We start from the raw sequence: 19,053 nt of genomic DNA, 5'->3' as shown, positions 1-19,053 counted from the left end.
AGTCAGCTTCTGATTCCTACTCCAACTAGGATTCCTTTTCCTAGTCAAACTGGGAGAACTTCCATTTCTTCATTTCTTTCCATTCTGCGCCACTTGTGCCTTCCTTAGTCATTTTCGGACTTTGAGACTCCATTTTACTTGTAAAAACACTAACTAAGTTAAATTGATCAAGATAAAGGAAATAACTTAGCAAAATATAGGGTTTAAACATTATAAACGTCGCATTTTATGCTCCTATCAGCGTCCCAGATGGTAACTGGGTATGAGCCTGATGTCTCACACTTATGCATATTTGGGTGCAAGGGCGTAGCCAGCCTAGGGTTAGAAGGGTCAATTGACCCTTCTTAATTTTTAGAAAATCTTTAATTAGTGTTAATGATTTATCAACCTTTAATGGAATGAAATGAAATTGACCCTTCTCAATTTTTGAAAAATCCTTAATTAGTCTCAATTTTCAAAATTCAATACAAATTTATCTTAATTAGTTTTAATTATCCTTGAACTTTAATGGAATGAAATAATATTTAACACTATTAATACACTGCATATATCTAATTAATACAAATCTTTTCAAGGTTTTCTTACCCTATTGATCGATATATGCCCATATGCGCATATTTACGATTCTTTGTTAATATGCTAAATTGAAGTAACACATAATTTTTTCTATATTTAGCGTTCATCTTGAATCCCAAAATTTATTCAACATGATTTAAGGATGTTTCAATTTCAGCATTAGTACAAGAAATATTGCACCTAAATTTTCTTAAGGGTCTATACTAATATATATATATATATATATATTTGGGCAAAATATTATGTTATTTTTGGAGGATGACTGAAAATGAGTATAATAAAGTTTGACCCTCCTAAGTGAGATTTTTGGCTACGCCACTGTTTGGGTGTGCAGTTTATGTGGCAATTGCGCCGCCACAGCGCACTAAAATGGGTCCTCAACGACGATTAGGCGTTTATGTTGGATATGATTCTCCAACAATTGTCCGCTACTTAGAACCCTTGACAGGCGATCTTTTTACCGCTAGATTTGTGGATTGTCACTTCGATGAGATAGTCTTCCCGTCGTTAGGGGGAGATAAGAACATAAATATTCAACAGGAACGACAGGAATTGTCGTCGTCTGTCCCCACTCTGTCTCATCTTGATCCCTAAACCGCACAGTCTAAAATTGAAGTGCGGAGAATTCTCGAACTTCAGTACGTAGCAAAATCGATGCCTGATGCGTTTTCTGATATCGCTAAAGTGATAAGATCACACATACCTGCTGCAAACGTGCCTGCAAGGATTGATGTCCCTAAAACTAGAGGACATGACGCCACCTCAAGAGTACTGGAGCATGGAGCCAACGTCCCCTCTCATAGTGATGGTGAAGTTGTGGCTAGGCCCATGGCTCCTACCAGAAAGCGCGGGAAGCCCATAGGTTCGATGGATTCTCGCCCAAGAAAGAAAGCGAGTTTGGCACAAAATAATCCATTAATCATTGATGTAAATAATCCATCTCATGAGAATATTCCAGATTATGGTTATGTCCAAGAGACATCATTGGGGGACGCTCCAATGTCAGAACCAACTCTAGAGAATAGAGAGATCTCCATGAATTACACTAGTGTACATGAAATGATGGATAGAAATTCTATGGCAATTGATGATGCATTTGCATATCATGTTGCAAAATGAATTATAGAATATGATGATATGAAACCTCTCTCTGTCGAAGAATGTCAATGAAGAGCGGATTGGCCTAAATGGAAATATGCGATCTAGGCTGAATTGGATTCACTAGCAAAGAGACAGGTATTTGGGCCTATAACGCAGACACCCCAACATGTAAAACCTGTTGGCCATAAATGGGTCTTTGTTACAAAGCGTAATGAGAAAAATGAGGTGGTTAGATATAAAGCCCGCCTCGTAGCGCAAGGTTTCTCACAACGCCTTGGAATCGACAACGAGACATATTCTCCCGTAATGGACGTTATAACGTTCCGCTACCTTGTCAGTTTGGTAGTTTCCGAAAAACTTGACATGCAGCTTATGGATGTGGTTACAGCATATCTCTATGGGGATCTAGATTCAGAGATATATATATATATATATATATATATATATATATATATATGAAGGTTCCAGATGGACTTCAATTACCCAAATCAAGTAGCTCTAAACCACGGAGCGCGTTTTCAATAAGATTAAAACGCTCACTATATGGATTAAAACAATCCAGACGGATGTGGTATAACCGTCTAAGTGACTACTTGATTGGGAAGAGATATATTAATAATCAAATATGCCCATGCGTGTTCATTAAAAGAACAAGTTTCGGATTTGCAATCGTAGCAGTTTATGTCGATGACATGAACCTAATTGGAACTCGTGATGAGTTGAAGGAAACTGCTAAATACTTGAAATCCGAATTCGAGATGAAAGATCTTGGGAAAACACTGTTTTGTCTCGATTTAGAACTCGAGCACCGTAGTGATGGGATTTTGATCCATCAGTCTACATATACTCAGAAAATTCTAAGGTGCTTTAATGAAGATAAAGCAAAGCATGTAAGTACTCCCATGATCGGCCGTAGTCTTGAGCTCGGAAAAGATCCTTTTCGTCCAAATGATGAGGACGAAGAACCATTAGAGGCCGAAGTGCCCTATTTAAGTGCAATAGGTGCATTATTGTACTTAGCTCAATGCACAAGACCGGACATCTCATTCGCAGTGAACTTGTTAGCTTGACATAGCTCTGCGCCAACACGCCGCCATTGGATTGGTGTAAAGACAATCTTTCGATACCTAAGAGGTACGATTGATATGGGACTATTTTATCCCTACAGAGAGAAAAGAAACGACAAAAATTTGGGATCAGACCCCAAGAGGGCAAAACGCCACCTTCCAAAATATTGCTGCCGGTCATGTTACCACCGGCGTCCACCTACTTCCCTCCATCAAAATGACAATGATATTTTGATGGGTTTTGCTAATGTAGGGTACCTTTCTGACCCTCACAAAGGTCGCTCCCACAGTTATATCTTTACCATGGGAAGCACTATGATATCTTGGAGGTCTACAAAACAGACCCTTGTTGATACTTCCTCAAATCATGTAGAGATTATTGCTCTACATGAAGCCGTGCGTGAATGTATATGGCTAAGGTCTGTAATTAGACATATTCAAGGAAGTTGTGGTTTGAAATCTACCATGGATGAACTCACATGCATTTATGAGGATAATGCAGCTTGTATTGAACAAATGAAGTTGGGTTTCATCAAGGGCGACAACACCAAGCATATATCGCCTAAATTCTTTTATAATTAGCAACAACAATCGCTTCTAAAGATTGAAGTGAATCAAATCCGATCAGAGGATAATGTAGCGGACTTATTCACTAAGTCGTTACCTAAATCCACCTTCGAGAAACATGTGAAGAGCATCGGATTGAGAAAGTTATCCGAACTCCCATGATTGTAGCAATCAGGGGGAGATATCGACATCAGGGGGAGTTATGATGTCTACATGTTCGATCTCGAAGAGTGACAGACGTGTTTTACTCTTTTTCTCCTCCTCGAGTTTGTTTTTGTCCCATAGGGTTTTTCACTCGAGCAAGGTTTTTAACGAGGCAACGGATGAAGCGTCACCACCAAGTTTGAGCGGCACAAGGGGGAGTGTTGAAGGAATATCAACTTTGTGTGCCTAATCAAACTAGGAGTAGTTCCATAATTGTAATAGGAGAGAAGGTTCTAGATTTCCTAGTCAAACTCGGATTAGTTTTCCTTGTAACATTAGAATATGTACTTTGTAATCCCTATATATAGGGCTCCTATTCTCAATATTGAATACAACGATTCTCTCATCAATCTCTCTTGAATTCTCTCATTCTAAAACAATCTTAGGATTATGACAACAATGTACTGGAGTTGAAGATCCTTAAGAAAAATATCTATAAAGAAGGCCAATCAAAGGAAAGAAAAAGTATCTGCAAATATATATAGTTATGAAGCCAAGCTAATAACTTTCCGGATGATAAACTATCGGCATATAATCTTGAAAAATTATGTACTGAATTTTATTTTTGTGCCATACTGTTTCAGTTCTGTAATCTTCCCTGAATATTAACTATTTTCTCCAGTTCGTATCAAAAAAACTATTTTCTCCAGTTGTTTCAGGAGTTGTATACATTTCTTGAGAGTCATAGGAATCCATGCCTTGGAACTGATTCTAAAGCTGCTTGACCTGGAGGTGGTATGTGTTGCTCTGAATTGCCATTACTGTGATTGTTGTAGCTAAATGGACTTTCTGGCCAGTTGTTATTTGGTGAGATGTTTACTTCATCTCTAGCATCAGTGATACGATCTCTCGGTTGACTGCTCTTAAATGTACGAGAATTTAGGTCTTTCTGATTGAAAATTTTGAACAAGACCCCAATCCTTTCTGATGTCGAAGCTTCTGAATCAGAATTTATCAATAGGTGTCCATTCTCAAAAAGAAATGAAGCTACAAATATGATGAGAGCGAATATTGAAGCCACTCCAGCAATGAGGAATAACCCCCAAAAGCTATCGAGTCCAAGACTATTGCTCGAACCCAGTTGGCTGGAGCTTTGACAATTGCTTTCTTTCTTGAACCATTTTGATTCAATGCTCATCATCTGCTCTCCTTCAGTTACGGCTAGGATTGCTTGTGAAACATAATGTACAAGAGGGGAACGCTTTGGAAACACCTGCAATTACTCCACATCAGGAATTCTATATTGTTTGTGTTGACATTGTAGTCTTGCATCGATAATTCTAAGCCTTGCATAATGATATATAAAACAAACATTCTGAGAGGAGAAGGAACTTACAAAACCAAACCCTTCAGTTTTAAAGATGGGTCCAATCATGGTATATTTAGAACAATACTTTGCAAGAAAAAGCTTCATAGTTGGGGTTTCATCAACAAAAGCAGCAATACCACCATTTGCACTCCCTTTTGAAAGAGCTTCATCAAGTGCTTCCATAGTTCTAAAATCTTTAAGATTTGAATCTTTGAAACCTACTTCTTTCAAGAGTCCATAAACATAAGCATTCTTAGCGTACCCGACATTATCCCCCTTCCTTAATAGATCCTTAATATCAACAACGGTTGGCTTAAGTTGTTGGACAGTTAATAGCGATGCTAGATTAGCTGTATAACTTTGTGTCAATATTAGGACAACGAATACCCATATAATCATCACGAATCTAGCCAAGTTGCTAATCACATTCTCTTCTGTAAAGGCAAAGGATTAAGGAAATCTGTTAATTAAAGTTAGCACAATAGCTAGCCACAGGTTATATATAAATATGAATAAAAGCGAGTTGGTAGATAATTACTGTGTGAGAAAACCATCGTTGAGAAGGAAAACCAGACACTAGTCCCAAATTGATGTGAAGGAGGACCACGAAAATCTTCATTAATTCGATGTTCAAGAACCCAAACAACAAAACCAGTAAAGAGGAAGAAACAAAAAGTTGTAAGCCACAGGTCCCAAGTCAATGGCTTTAAGAAAACCCATGCATTCTTGCTCGTTCTGTCTATGATTGGCACCACCATTACAACACCAGATTCTGTGTATGGCATTGTAAAGTCCACATACAAGGACCTATTTGCTCTAATTGTTGTATCTCCGACGACGGCATCAAACTTCTGTCAATTAATTAAAAGATCTGCATTATCATCTTAGCATGAAGAAAATAAAATAAGACAATAGTATCCGGTAATAATGTCAAACAATTATTGTAATCGATAGATCAAACATGGATAGAGTTTTACCCCAAGATATACTTGATAGACCAAATCATTATAATTGCCAGCGCTGGTGCCATCAGGGTTTGAGAAGGGAGTGAACTCATAAGGAAGAGCATAAGGTAATACTTTCAATGCAGCATGAAAGACATCAATACAGAACCCAGTGACATCCATTGTGCCGGTCTTTGGATCTTTCGAGATCTTAACAAATTCAGTAAAATCAATCTTGACAGGAACTCCTATTATCAACTTCTTGCCATTTGTTGGTATCTCCCATCCCCTTGGAACAGAGAGAGAATTTCCAGGCCATTTAATTGGTCCAAGATTTCTCATGGAATTAGTTGAAAGGATGCTTGTGTTTGTTGAGTCATTCAACTGTTTCACCATTTGATTTTCCGGCCGGAGTCCAAAATGCAACTGGTTTTTCTCCCTCACTTTTTATATTAACAATTATAAAAGTTGATGACTGAAGTTGCCCTTCTACAAGCTTGAAGTCTCCAGCTATGCCTTTAAATCTAGTAATTGATAATGCTTCACCAAGTTTAGGACCATTTTTAGAGACCTTATAAGTATCAAGGTCAGTTGAGTTGAAGGAAGTATCCTTGTGGATTTCAGAGCTTGTACTGATCCCAACATTTTCAATTGACATGGCTAATGCAAAAGCAGCATCATAAGCCTGAAGTGCATAAACATCCAATTGAACATCTATAATGGTTGGGTTGTCTTGTTGGAATTGTCCTTTCCACCGGAGCTCGAATTTTTCAAGTTCTGTTGTTCTCGGGATGAATGTTTGGATACCTAACACACCTTCCATGGAAGCTATGACTGAAGAATTCATCGAATTTAAACGATTAGAAATCCCATCGGTCAAGATCCAAACATATCCTTTACTCATCATTCCTATCTCTTTTGCCTTGGAAAACAGCTTAGAGCAAAGATTGGTATTCATATGCACGATGAAGACTCTAGTTTGCATTGTCATTAATTTGTAAAGCTCTTTTATAATCTGGTCACCAGTTGCTGATGGGGAAATGACACTACGGTAAGGGACATGAGCGTCAACATCTTGCAAGGCATCAATGAGAAAAGGTATGATTCCCTCCCCATACATATTGTCCACGTAGATTGGTACAACTTGTCTCCATCCAAAATTTTGAACAATGCTACTAATGGCTTTCACTTGGTATGAGTCGGTTTGAGTAATTCTGAAAAAGTAAGGGCTCCGGAGGGAAGTAAGATAAGGTGCTGATGCAGAAAATGATAAAATGGGCACATGAGCTTCGTCTCCCAAATTAACAATGAAGCTCGCCTGCGTTGATGTTTCAGGCCCTAATATTGCTAGAACTTCTGCATTCTTTATCAGATCTAGAGCTGTCTCAATGAAAAAGAGCAGAGATTATTTGAGAAGATTAGATAATGGATAAGTAGACTTAATTATGTATACTTTATCAGCATGGCCAACTTTTCTCATCATAGCTCCCCGCTCAACCAAACTGTAATTCCAACATGACAGAGAACACTTAACAAATGATAGTTAACGAAGAATAGATGATAACACAGGAAATTGGGAGCTTTGTAGGTGCTAAACAGTTGGGAGGCGACCTTGGACCCCCTTTTTTAGTGAGATTTGTTAAATGAAGGAATAGTTGGTCAAGCAAAGCCTAAAACTCTTACACTGTTAGTGCTACCTAGTCAGAATCGAGATTACGTTTTAACTCACAACAGAGACATTTGAATAAAAACCTATAATACTCGTTGCCAAGCAATTCAATGATGTAAATCACTCAGCACTATCCTTCATTCTCCAAAAGTTATCATGGGCTAAAAAAGATGCTGGGTGATCAATAGGGCCTTGATCATAATTAAATCTTCAAGTTTGATAATCTGCACTGACGTCATGACCTGCTTCAACTCTTTCATTGGCAGAGTAAATTGCAGGGCACATGCAAGAGTCATGAACAAGGTTTATTAATCCATTACCACCGAGTATAGATTCAATTAGGATTGGACTATTAAGATGTGATAGAAAGTAGATTGGGGCACTGGAGAAATGACAGGTTTTTTTTTTTTTTTTCTTTTTCGCTTCAAGGACTAAAACTTTGAATCATGTGTTGAGATATGAATTTTACACTAACTGTTCTACTGCAAATAGTATCAGAAGATAGAGATCAAGGAAGAGAAGTGGAGCAGTAGAAATGAGGGATTAAGGTGAAAAATGAGTACTTTAGGGATATAGTACAAGGAAAAGGGAGAATGAGTATTTCAGGATCTGCTGACCCCAGTGTCAAGCTGCCATCATTACTTTCTGATGATTCTACTAATAGATCCTAACTCCTATCAGGTCTCTAGTTCTCTTAGGCTAATAATGGTAGTTGACTTGGGTGTTTTTCATCAAAAAAAAATCTTTTTAACATATGTTATAAACTAGATATTGTGGTGAATTTAAGAACAAATCAAACAGGAAATACATGCTACTCACCTCCTTTTGAAACTATTGAAACATACATATCCATAGCACACTCGGGTGACTCGGCTTAAATCTATAATTTTCTAAATGTTTCGACACCAATAGGTTTCTTATTGAACAAATCCATATTCCTTAAGAAGTACAAAGTGCTATATAAGCTGTATTAATTTGTGATGACTCCCTTTTTTCGTGATATTATTTGTCTGGAAGTCTTCTCATATTATGAAGTGCTTTTAATTGTTTGATATGAAATCAAAGAGAAAGTATACTATACAGCGCATGAGAGAGAGAGAGAGAGAGAGAGAGAGAGATCCACTACTACACAAAAACATTTAATGACGTTTGAAAAACGTCATAAAATGGTTTTCATGACGTTTTTCAAACGTCATGCAGAACGTCGTCTCTACTGGTGCCGTCTTATGTGGCATGAATCGATGACAATCGGAAAACGTCATAGAAAGTATTTTCATGACATTTAGAAAACGTCATAGAAAGTTTTTTCATGACATTTAGGAAACGTCATAGAAAGTTTTTCCATGGCATTTAGTAAACGTCATAGAAAGTTTTTCCATGACATTGGATAAACGCCATGAAAAGTATTCCATGACGTTTCATAAATGCCATCAAAACTATTTCCATGACGTTTATGAATAGCCATAAAAATTATTTCCATGATGGTTTTCAATTGTCATCTAAAGTGTCAAAGATGACGTTTATAGAGTGCCATAAAATAGCTTTAGTGGCGGTTAGGAGTCGCCATGGAATAATTTCCATGACGTTTTTTAGTTGCCATAGAAATGTTTTCACGATGTTTTGTGAATGTCATTCTATGTTTTCATGACGTTTAATGAATGCTATGCTCATATGTTCAATGACATTGACAAAGTGTCATAAAATAAATAAAATTTTGAAAAAAAAAATTATTCAATTTATTTAATATTTAATTAAAAACAAATATTATATAAATCCATCATCAAATATATCTGACATTGTTATTGAATTCAAAGTACAAGATACTTATAGGTATATATATATATATAGCTAGCTGCTTATAATGCCTTGTCCAAAAAAGAGCTAGTTGCCTATACTATGTCAATTGTCACAAAGAATGTACTTAATCGGCCAAGCAACAGTACTTCCAAGTGCATCTTCCATAGTCACAAATTCGGGCTGACTTCGATAGAATACAGCATCAGGCATGACAACTTCCTCAATAGCAATTCTATAACAATCAGGTCCAAGTTTGTAGCCATGCACTTTTGATTCTGGGTGAATATCAGAAATGTGTCCTCTAGCCACTACTTCACTTGTACCCTCCCAGTTTAGCAACTTGCATTTATCATTGATAGAAAGTTGGGTGCTATCTTGTCCTGACTACAAAATCCAAAATGGAATATACACAATCCAAAGTTAACAACAGTTTCAAAACATGTTCCAAAATGTAGAAATGTTACACAATCTCATAAACATGTTTCGGGGCTGGATACTATGAGGAGAAAGTTTAAACAATCTCATAATAGACCAAAGCAACATAACACAAAACCTCACCAAAGTAAAGCAACAACAATCTCAGAACAGCCAAAGCAACAGATCACATTTCACCAAAGCAACATAACACAAAACCTCACCAAAGAAAAACACAAATTCCAGTAAATATTTAACTACCCAAATGTAAATGTACCTTAGAATTTCCAGTACCAGGTTCACCATGTCCATGTCCATTCTAATTTATATATAAACAATGAGAACAGTATATATATAAGTGTAAATCTGATTCTAAGTAACAAAGTGGAATGCACCAAATTCTTACTTGAGGAGTACCAACAGGATCAGCATGCATATTTTCACCATCACCACCACCACCATGCCCATTTTGGCTCTTTCAAAACAATCACAAACAATTTTAGTTCTTATAATTACAGTATTCTAAACCACACTATGCATTAGCATAAAACTTACCATCTTTAAAATTATATCCTCCAGAAGCTTTGTACGCTCACTCATTGCATCAATTTTATTCTCTAATGTTTGTTTCCATGAGCTACTTTCTAGTTGAGCATCTACCTTTGAAGGTGTAACCCCTGATCCCAGACCTCTAACACGACCAGGACGCTCCTTACCAAGAACCTGACTCAATATATCATATTTTACAGGAATATGACCTTCACTAGGCGGTTGCACATCAAGTTTAGCTTGTATCTCAATCTAAACAAATGAATGAAGAAAACATTAATAATACCATATGCATTCACAACTTTAGGAAAATTTGTTCATGGAGAATACTTACAATTTTGGCAGCCACATGTTCATTTTTTGACTTCTTCTGCTCGTGTCCTTTAATCCATAATTCTGCCCTACTCAACAATTTTCCAGGATTTTCCTTTTTCTGTAATATAAATAGAGATATATGTTAATAAATTCATGCTCCAATTTATGGTTATTACTATTTCAAAGACTTATCATTCATTTATAAAATAGGGAAAAAGAAATGTCTCTAAACTTGTCTAATTTGACTTACATAGTCATCTTCCAACCTTGCATAACCTTTTCGGCTCATTGTGTGTGTTAAAGTCTGTTTTGCTCTTATTTTTTTCATTTTCTCACTCTTTTCCTGCAAATCATCACACCATATGCTCAAGTTACACATAAATCTTTGGTTCATTTTATTTGTTCCCTACATGTTATCAAGAAAAATAACTTACTTGCCATGACTCTGAACTACGTTCTGCCACGAACTCATCCCACTCTTTTAGTGGCACATCAGATGGCTTAAGAATGCTAAGTAGCCTTGTAGTTTCTGACTTAGTGCGTCTACTATCTACAATTATCCTGATGTTAGTTGAGAGATCAGATTTCCAAGCTCTCCATAGCCTTCCCATTTGTTGTAAGATAAATGTCTTATGAGTAAGATCCACCACATATTTTTGCTACATTTCAAAATATCAAACTATTATTAGTTAATCTAGAATAAAATATATAGTAAAGCAGAAAAAAAAAAAAAAAAACAAATGAGAAAACACATTACCATCAAAAGACCCCAGATGCTGTTCTTCGTTTTATCATCCACAGCAGGCCAAGTTTGTATGTTGATCGGCACAGTCTCTCTTACTAAAACCCCAACAGTTGAGCTAAACCTTTTTGAAAAATCCCCAACAGGTTGTCCTCTTTCATTCCACTCAACAGATTGTCGATTAGATTCTCCCGTTGGAATGACCTGCAATGTAGTTTTACCTCTTACAGCCTTTTTTCCATTGCTAGCAGGATCAGGAGTAAGCTCAAGTTCAGGATTTGATTCTGAACAATCATCTGATTGTCTAGCACGTGCATCTTCTGTATATCCGGTTCTGCCTCTTTTTTTCACTGTTTCCATAGTCTTTTTAACATGAAAAGAAAGTTAGAACTTAATATTACAAAATATATTGCATCCACAGAACAGCACAGAGACAATATGAAGAAGTAAGCCCAGAACATTGTAATTGAAACAAAAATGGCAAATATGATATATTAGTACAAAATATCTCTGATTCACAGTACATCACAGAGACATTAATTACAAAAAATTATCATTTACATGTACCACCCCTAGATACATAAGCGATCAGCTTTCATCATTATCCTCATTGTCTATGTGAAGTGCAGAGGTGTCTTAAGGAACATAAGATGTAAACACACTCTCATCAAAAATATCCAGATCATGAAAACCTCTTGGTGGTGCCTTTAATACCACATACCAACTTGAAGTTTCGTTATCTCTAGAGTAAAACACTTGTTGAGCATGTGATGCTAAAATGAATGGATCCTTTTTACTTAAACCTTCATGAAGATTAACTAAGGTGAATCCATCCACTTTCTTTACACCAGAAACAATGTTGGCCCAATCACAAAGAAATACAGCCAACCGAAATTTGTAGAAGTCCAAGATCAAAATGTCTTTAATAATACCATAATAATTGCATAAGGTATCTGCTTCTATATGTACGCCATAATCTTGTGTCAAAACATTAGCTTCCATAGTATGAAAGCGTTTTCCATTAATAAGAAAACCAGTGTGGGACATTGCAGAACGCCGAGGCCCTTTTACAAGCAATGGGAATGTTTCAGACTTGAAACTAGTACTACCAGCTTCAAGTTTAATCTGGAAAAAAAAATTTAATAACAAAAGTTTACATTTAAAAGCAAGAAAGACAATCAATACCCTAGAACACATGAACCAAGTATCAATGTTTCAAACCTTAGCTTGTAACCATTCAACAAATGTCTCCAAATGCCTTTTCTCTAGCAATTTTGTATCTTTTATCAAATGTTGATCAGAGCACTTTAACTCTTCCTTATGAACCCTAATGAAAACATCAAGACAACTAATCATTATATTATATGAAAAGTTTTTTACCTTAAGATGGGTTACTTACTCAATATAGGGTACAACTTCTTCACTGTTAAGAAGTACACATAGATGAACAGCTTTATGCATAACATCAGTCAATTGTACAGATCGCCCCTTTAGAAGTGTGGATCCTTCTATGATTGTCTCATCTTCAACTACAGCATTGCGTTTTCGTTTACTACTAAACACAGCAACTTGTTTCATGTATCGACCACAAAACCTAACACACTCATCTGCTAAATAGTTTTCTGCAATACTTCCTTCAGGAAATGCACGATTCTTAACATAATCTTTAAGAACCTTCATGTATCTAAAAATATAAACAAAATAAACAATTAACAGAAGAAGAAAGAGACATCACTAGAAAACAGAATATTAACAGCACAATACCTCTCAAAAGGGTACATCCACCTATAATGCACTGGACCACATAATTTTGCTTCTCTTCCTATGTGAATTGTAAGGTGAATCATTATGTCAAAAAACGATGGAGGGAAGTACCTTTCCAACAAACAGAGAGTCTCGATAATCTCATCTTCCAACTCTTCTAATCTTTTTTTATCAAGTACTCTTTGACACAGCTCATGAAAAAATGATGAGAGACGAAATATTGCTTTTCTAATACCTACAGGTAAAAGTCCTTTCACAGCAACAGACAATAGCTGCTGCATCAACACATGATGGTCATGGGACTTGAGACCAAGTATTTTACATTCTTTCAACTTGATACAATTCCCAATATTTGAGCAATATCCATCAGGAAACCTCTGCATATATAGCCTCCAACAGAATTTTGGCTTCTCATCTTTTGTTAAAGTGTAAGGTTCTGATGGTTCCAGCTTATCCTTTCGTTCTTCTAATGGAACTTCATCCATAAGTTCCAGCAACTCTAGATCTCTACGTGACTCTAACCCAATTTTAGATTTCCCCTTCACATCTAAGATAGTTTCTAAAACACTCTCACACACATTCTTTTCAATATGCATTACATCCAAATTATGACGCAAAGGCAATTCCTATATGGTATCAAACAAAAAACATATCATAATAAAATTCAATATTCTATTGAGAAATAAATGAAGTAATTATTTAGAAATTCAATGGTGAAAATACTAACCTCCCAATATGGCAAATAAAAAAATATTGACTTCTTTTTCAACAATTTAGATGGGTCACCTTTCTTTAATTTCTTCTCTGATTTTTTTTTCTTCCCCCACTTGTTTATGAACCCAGATAAAGCATGAACTATAGCTCTCCCTGTAAATATTTTAGGCCGCAGCCGTTTTTCTTTTCTTCCATTGAACCACTTGTGTTTGGAACGTAAGACATGGTTTGATGGAAGAAATCGTCTATGATCCATGTATACCGTCTTTTTTGCAAGTGGTAACCATTGAGAGCATGTACTAGGACCACATATAGGACAAGCAAATTCTCCTTTTGTAGTTAACCCGGCTAAATTTCCATAAGCTGGAAAATCATTGATTGTCCACAACAAGATAGCTCTGAGGTTAAACGTGGCTTTATTATAGGCATCATACATCTCCACGCCATTATTCCATAGCTCTTTCAAGTCATCTAAAAGTGGCTGCAAATATATGTCGATGTCGTTTCCTGGTTGTCTAGGGCCTGGAATGAGTAAACTTAGCATTAAGTTTTCAGATGACATACACACATTTGGTGGAAGATTGTATATGACTAGGATCACTGGCCAAGTACTATGTGTGGAGCTAAGGTTACTAAATGGATTGAACCCATCAGTTGCAAGTCCAAATCTCAAATTTCTTGGATCAGAAGCAAAACTAGGCCACTTTTTATCTATGGTACTCCAACTAATTGAGTCGACTGGATGACGCATCTTGCCATCTTGACTGTGATGAGTGGAGTGCCATGTTAATTGCTCTCCTAATTCTGGTGAAAGAAACATCCTTTGAATTCTTGGAAGTATAGGAAAGTAGCGCAAGACTTTTGCAGGCACTCCCTTTTTTATCTTCTTAGTGCGTGGATTTACTTTCCACCTCGAAGAATCACATTTAGGACATGTTTCTAAGTGCTCATACTCTTTCTTGAACAAGCAACAGTCATTGATGCATGCATGAATCTTCTCATACCCTAAATCAAAATCTTTAAGGGTTTTTTTTACCATGTATAAAGACTCAGGGAAGTTGTTTTCATCTGGCAGCATATTTTTGAATTCCTTCAGGAAGTCATCAAACCCAGAATTGGAAAGACCAGATGCGGCTTTCAATTTGTACAAGTTTAAGGTGGCTGATAGCTTTGTGTATTTTGTACAACCTGGGTATAGAGGAACTTCAGCCTCCATAATCTTCTTTTTGTACTCATCTTCTATATTTGTACAAGATGCACTTGCAACGCCATCAGGAAACTGAAAGCAGGCATCTTTATACATCTGATGCGCTTCTGGCATTTCATAATCCTCATCAAGGTGAGGTGACATTACATAATCATTAACTTGTACAGATGTGCTAGGCTCGCCGTGGGCGACCCAAACTTTATATTTAGGATCAAAGCCGTATTTGATCAAATGTAAGAACAAGTCATCATCAGTTTGTGGGCTACAGTTTCCACAAACAGCACAAGGACATATGACCATGTCAGGATTCCTTGCATACTTCTTAGAGTTTAAGATAAATTCCTTAACTTTTGCTCTGTACTCAGAACTATTTGGTGACCATTTTATCCAGCTCTTATCCATGCTAAACTAGAAAGGCATTACACCTAAACAAATTTGTAAATCCAAACAAATTATAAACTAATTAACTAAAGAATAACTATATCAAGAGTTATGATCAGTTTAAATTTCACCACATCTCATCAAAAACTGAATTCTATTGCTAACACAAAACTCAATCTTCACAGCCAAAGAAAGTAATTCAAACCAATATTAAAAAAAGAAATGAGGAGAAAAGTAATATGCATAACTCAAACTCAATCTGGACAGACAATAGGTAGATAATAAATACATCGTCCAATACAAATTAATGAAAACTTACAGTTTTTTTAAGCCTTTCGCTGACAGAGGATAATGTAGATCTGCAGTACTTAATCAACCAATGAAGGAATCGAATTACGAAATAGAGCGAGAGGGGAGAGAATCCAGAGAGTTTGTGTTTTCTATATCCTGTGATTGCAAAACCATAATTAGGAGGGACTATAATAACAAGCAGCTACAGCTGGAAATAAAAAAAAACCTGAGTTATCTCCAACCAACCCAAAAAAAAAAAAAAAAAGACGTGTATGATCTGATCAAGATATGAACCGATCACAAATATATGTATATAAATATGTATATATAGATATGGGGCAGTGCAGATTTGAACTTGTCAACTAAATAAACCATGATCACCATAAAGTAAAAAAGAAACTGAACTAGAGGCGATGGAAAAAATGAAGATAATGAGAAGTGTAAGGATTCCAGCAAACCCATACATATATATCTAGTTGATAAAAGACAAGATATAGTTGCAGCTGTGAATCCTCAAAATGTGGGCCTTTATCTCAGATTTTACGAAGAGAAGCTAGCTAGGAGAATATATAAATATAATAGAATATTGAAGTTAAAATTGGGAAACTCCACGCAAACTTCATCACATTCTCGAAAAAGAACACTTTATACATGGCATATTGAACAAGTTACTTATGTTTGTGTGCAAGGAAGGTACAAATAAGTTGACATTATATAATGCCCATGCATAACCAAGTCAAATGACCTCAAGAGGTGCTCGATTTTCCAAAAGGTCTCTATATATTGTACACTTAACCCTTCCTGACCATTTTGGGAGTTTTGAAATGTCATGGAATGGATTCATGATTTCAAATGTTCATATTGCATAACCAACAAACAGTTTACGGTATGCAATCCTTCTTTATATCATGTTATATGTTCTTACTCCTTCACTGGTTTTTAGCATAGCATATTCAGGTCAGTAACCTTTTCATACACTCATACCGAATTCTTGCAGTGAACCACATAAAATTTTCAAAGCTTAAACTAAACTTCTGTACTTGGAAAGCAAAGAAGCATTCAAAATCACAAAATTTGCGAGGTAAGTTTAAGCATACCAGATATGGTTTGCCTTCCAAGGTGCAGTTAATGACAATATGATCATATGGAATTGCCAAGACTTGGTGTACAAGAGCGTACTGAAGCAACCAGCTCACAAGTGCCCGTTTCCTATCTTCCAGACATACAAATCTAGCAATGACAAATATAATGATAAGTCGGAAAGAGCCACAATTGTTCCAAAAACTCTAATACATTGAAAACAGTAGCAGTTGATACAATTCAAAGACCACATGTATGTTCTCAAACAAGCTTGTGTATATCAATCCAAAAAAAAAAATACACAAGTTTGGTCAAATCTTCAGTCTAATCATAAGATCAAGTATAAGTAAGTATTCACATAAGATTAAGGGAAATCGACAAGTCTGATTACCATACTTTACAAGTCTACTATGAACAACATTAGTTTCCAATCAAAATTAATGAAATTTACAGCAGAATATGTCTAGCTTGTTTATAAATTATGAAACAAAGGTATAACGTTCAGCAGATTGGTTTATAAGATGACATGTATAGTAACTTCTTAAAACCTCTATATATAAAGTATCTCATTAGACAAAGATATAAAAGAATAACATGTCTAGAGGATAGACAGGCACAAAACTAATTTTCTTCTACTATGTTGACTTCTGCAATTGAACTTGAGTAAGCTGTTTCAGCAGTCCAGATACCAAGTATAAGTTCTGGGTTTATTTTTACTCTTTCTGTACTATGGTGAGAGGGCAGTAATCCAGATATCAAGTATAAACATTTCTGGGTTTTGTTTTGCTTTTTATTTCGTACTAATATGCTCAAGTTTGCATAAGCTTGTGGGATACCAGCTGCCCGTGTGACAAAGAAGGAACATCTTAAAGAGGCAATCCAGAAAATTCTTGACACTCCTGGTCCATACTTGTTTAATTAGTGGCATGCCCCTATCTCTTAATCATAATCTACTTCAAACAAATATCAACCAATATTCTGACTAATAAACCACATAAAGTAATCCAATTCCCAATCTGAAAATTAGGGTTCTTACCTCAATACAGTGAGAGAGACGATGAAGGCCGTGGAGAGAATAGATCGAGAGAGACGATGGAGAGAGCCTTCACACAGTGAGAAGGAGATTTAATTAGATGATGACTACAGTGATCTCTGTTGTAGAAATCGAGAGGGGAGAGTTCTTTTCGAGTCTTAGATGAATTTTCTTTCCTTTTTGTTTGTTTGTCTGGCTAAGATGTCTTCCTAAGATTAGAAAGACTTCCAAAAAATAATAAAAAAATATATAATTGGGCTATATGGCGCCAGATGAAAAGATCTGGATTGGCTAAGGCGCCTAATGAAAATTTGGCGCGGGGTCTTTAAATTTTGGGCCAAATTTTTTTATGACGTTTATGAAACGCCATGGCTCGTTTTAGAATCAAAGACACTTAACAAACGTCATAGAAAAAATTTTCATGACATTTTCCAAACGCCATGACCCATTTCAATCATGGCACTTATCAAGCGTCATGAAAACTTTTTTTTGACGATTTCCAAACGCCATGGCCCATTGTCGTTTACTACATTTATCAAACGTCATGGAAAAACTTTTCATGACGTTTGAAAAATGTCATAAGAATGATGGCACTTAGAAAACGTCATCAAATAGTAAGACTTTCAATGACGTTTGCAAAACGTCATAAACTTAAGATGAAATTTTAATCCATGACGTTTTCTAATAAAAACGTCATGTAAAGAGTATTTAATGACGTTTTTACCCAATGTCATCAAATTATTGTCATTAAAAGTCATATTTGTAGTAGTGAGAGAACCTGCCGCAGCTGCACCAACAACAGTTTGTTTGGAGTTCCTTGTGTTCAATACTATCCTCGTCTTGAAGTAAGGATGAGATGCATAAATATCTGAGAGGGCCATTTCTATGCAACTCAAGTACACCTTTGCAGTCTTCCCGGCCCCTGAATCAAAGTCAAGAACAACACCAACGTTCACTGGGATTGTTGTATTTTGTGCATTAATCATGGCCAGAAAAATCCATGAGAAGAGAAAGGTATGATTTTTATTCTTGATCATCATATATGAATCTTTTCAAAGCTTTGGTCATGTATTCTGGGAAGGATCAAGGTCCAAATTATGTATATGGATTGTAAGTATATATACATAGGATATATTTGAATCTCCCCAGGATACAAAAGAATCTTTCTATGGCTTCAAATCTTCTGTCCCCATAATTTCCCTATCCCCTTCTTTGTCTCCCTATAAAATTTTGACACTTGGCATTTGTTGACTACTCAGCCTAACCATCTCTTACCAGCCTACTAACCCAATCAAACTCTAACTCAATTCTAACTCAACATCTCTAAAT

At 36.1% G+C, this 19,053-nt stretch overlaps 1 protein-coding gene and 1 pseudogene across 3 annotated transcripts; both read right to left on the bottom strand.

Annotated features, from left to right (window-relative positions):
- Window positions 1-4,197: 4,197 nt before the first annotated feature.
- LOC112169530 lies at window positions 4,198-18,710 on the bottom strand (annotated as a pseudogene).
- LOC121050192 lies at window positions 9,305-17,928 on the bottom strand. 3 transcript variants are annotated; one of them, XM_040509561.1, is made up of 11 exons: window positions 17,728-17,928; window positions 16,709-16,841; window positions 15,640-15,819; window positions 11,270-11,617; window positions 10,947-11,171; window positions 10,763-10,855; window positions 10,532-10,630; window positions 10,204-10,449; window positions 10,055-10,123; window positions 9,926-9,967; window positions 9,305-9,618 (listed from the first exon to the last, which is right to left on the bottom strand). In XM_040509561.1, the coding sequence occupies exons 4-11, from the start codon at window positions 11,612-11,614 to the stop codon at window positions 9,337-9,339; spliced, it is 1,401 nt and encodes a 466-aa protein (XP_040365495.1). In that variant the 5' UTR covers window positions 11,615-11,617; window positions 15,640-15,819; window positions 16,709-16,841; window positions 17,728-17,928; the 3' UTR covers window positions 9,305-9,336. The 3 variants fall into 3 exon arrangements, with proteins under 3 accessions (XP_040365495.1, XP_040365496.1, XP_040365497.1); XM_040509562.1 differs by having other exon boundaries at window positions 15,640-15,767; XM_040509563.1 differs by lacking the exon at window positions 9,926-9,967.
- Window positions 18,711-19,053: the final 343 nt, after the last annotated feature.

This window comes from Rosa chinensis, chromosome 6 (assembly GCF_002994745.2).
Source record: "Rosa chinensis cultivar Old Blush chromosome 6, RchiOBHm-V2, whole genome shotgun sequence".
In the NCBI taxonomy this organism is placed as follows: Eukaryota; Viridiplantae; Streptophyta; class Magnoliopsida; order Rosales; family Rosaceae; genus Rosa; species Rosa chinensis.
The sequence above is the reverse complement of the archived record's forward strand: the minus strand, read 5'-3'. Positions and strand labels throughout refer to the sequence as shown.

What these genes read in the sequence shown, in the direction of transcription:
- LOC121050192 (XM_040509561.1), bottom strand. Translation starts at nt 11,614, where the DNA reads ATGGAAACAGTGAAAAAAAGAGGCAGAACCGGATATACAGAAGATGCA. An exon ending in GCATCTGGGGTCTTTTGATG is followed by an intron (nt 11,172 to 11,269) that starts GTAATGTGTTTT and finishes TTTGAAATGTAG; the next exon opens with CAAAAATATGTGGTGGATCT. An exon ending in CTGGTACTGGAAATTCTAAG is followed by an intron (nt 9,619 to 9,925) that starts GTACATTTACAT and finishes TGGATTTTGTAG; the next exon opens with TCAGGACAAGATAGCACCCA.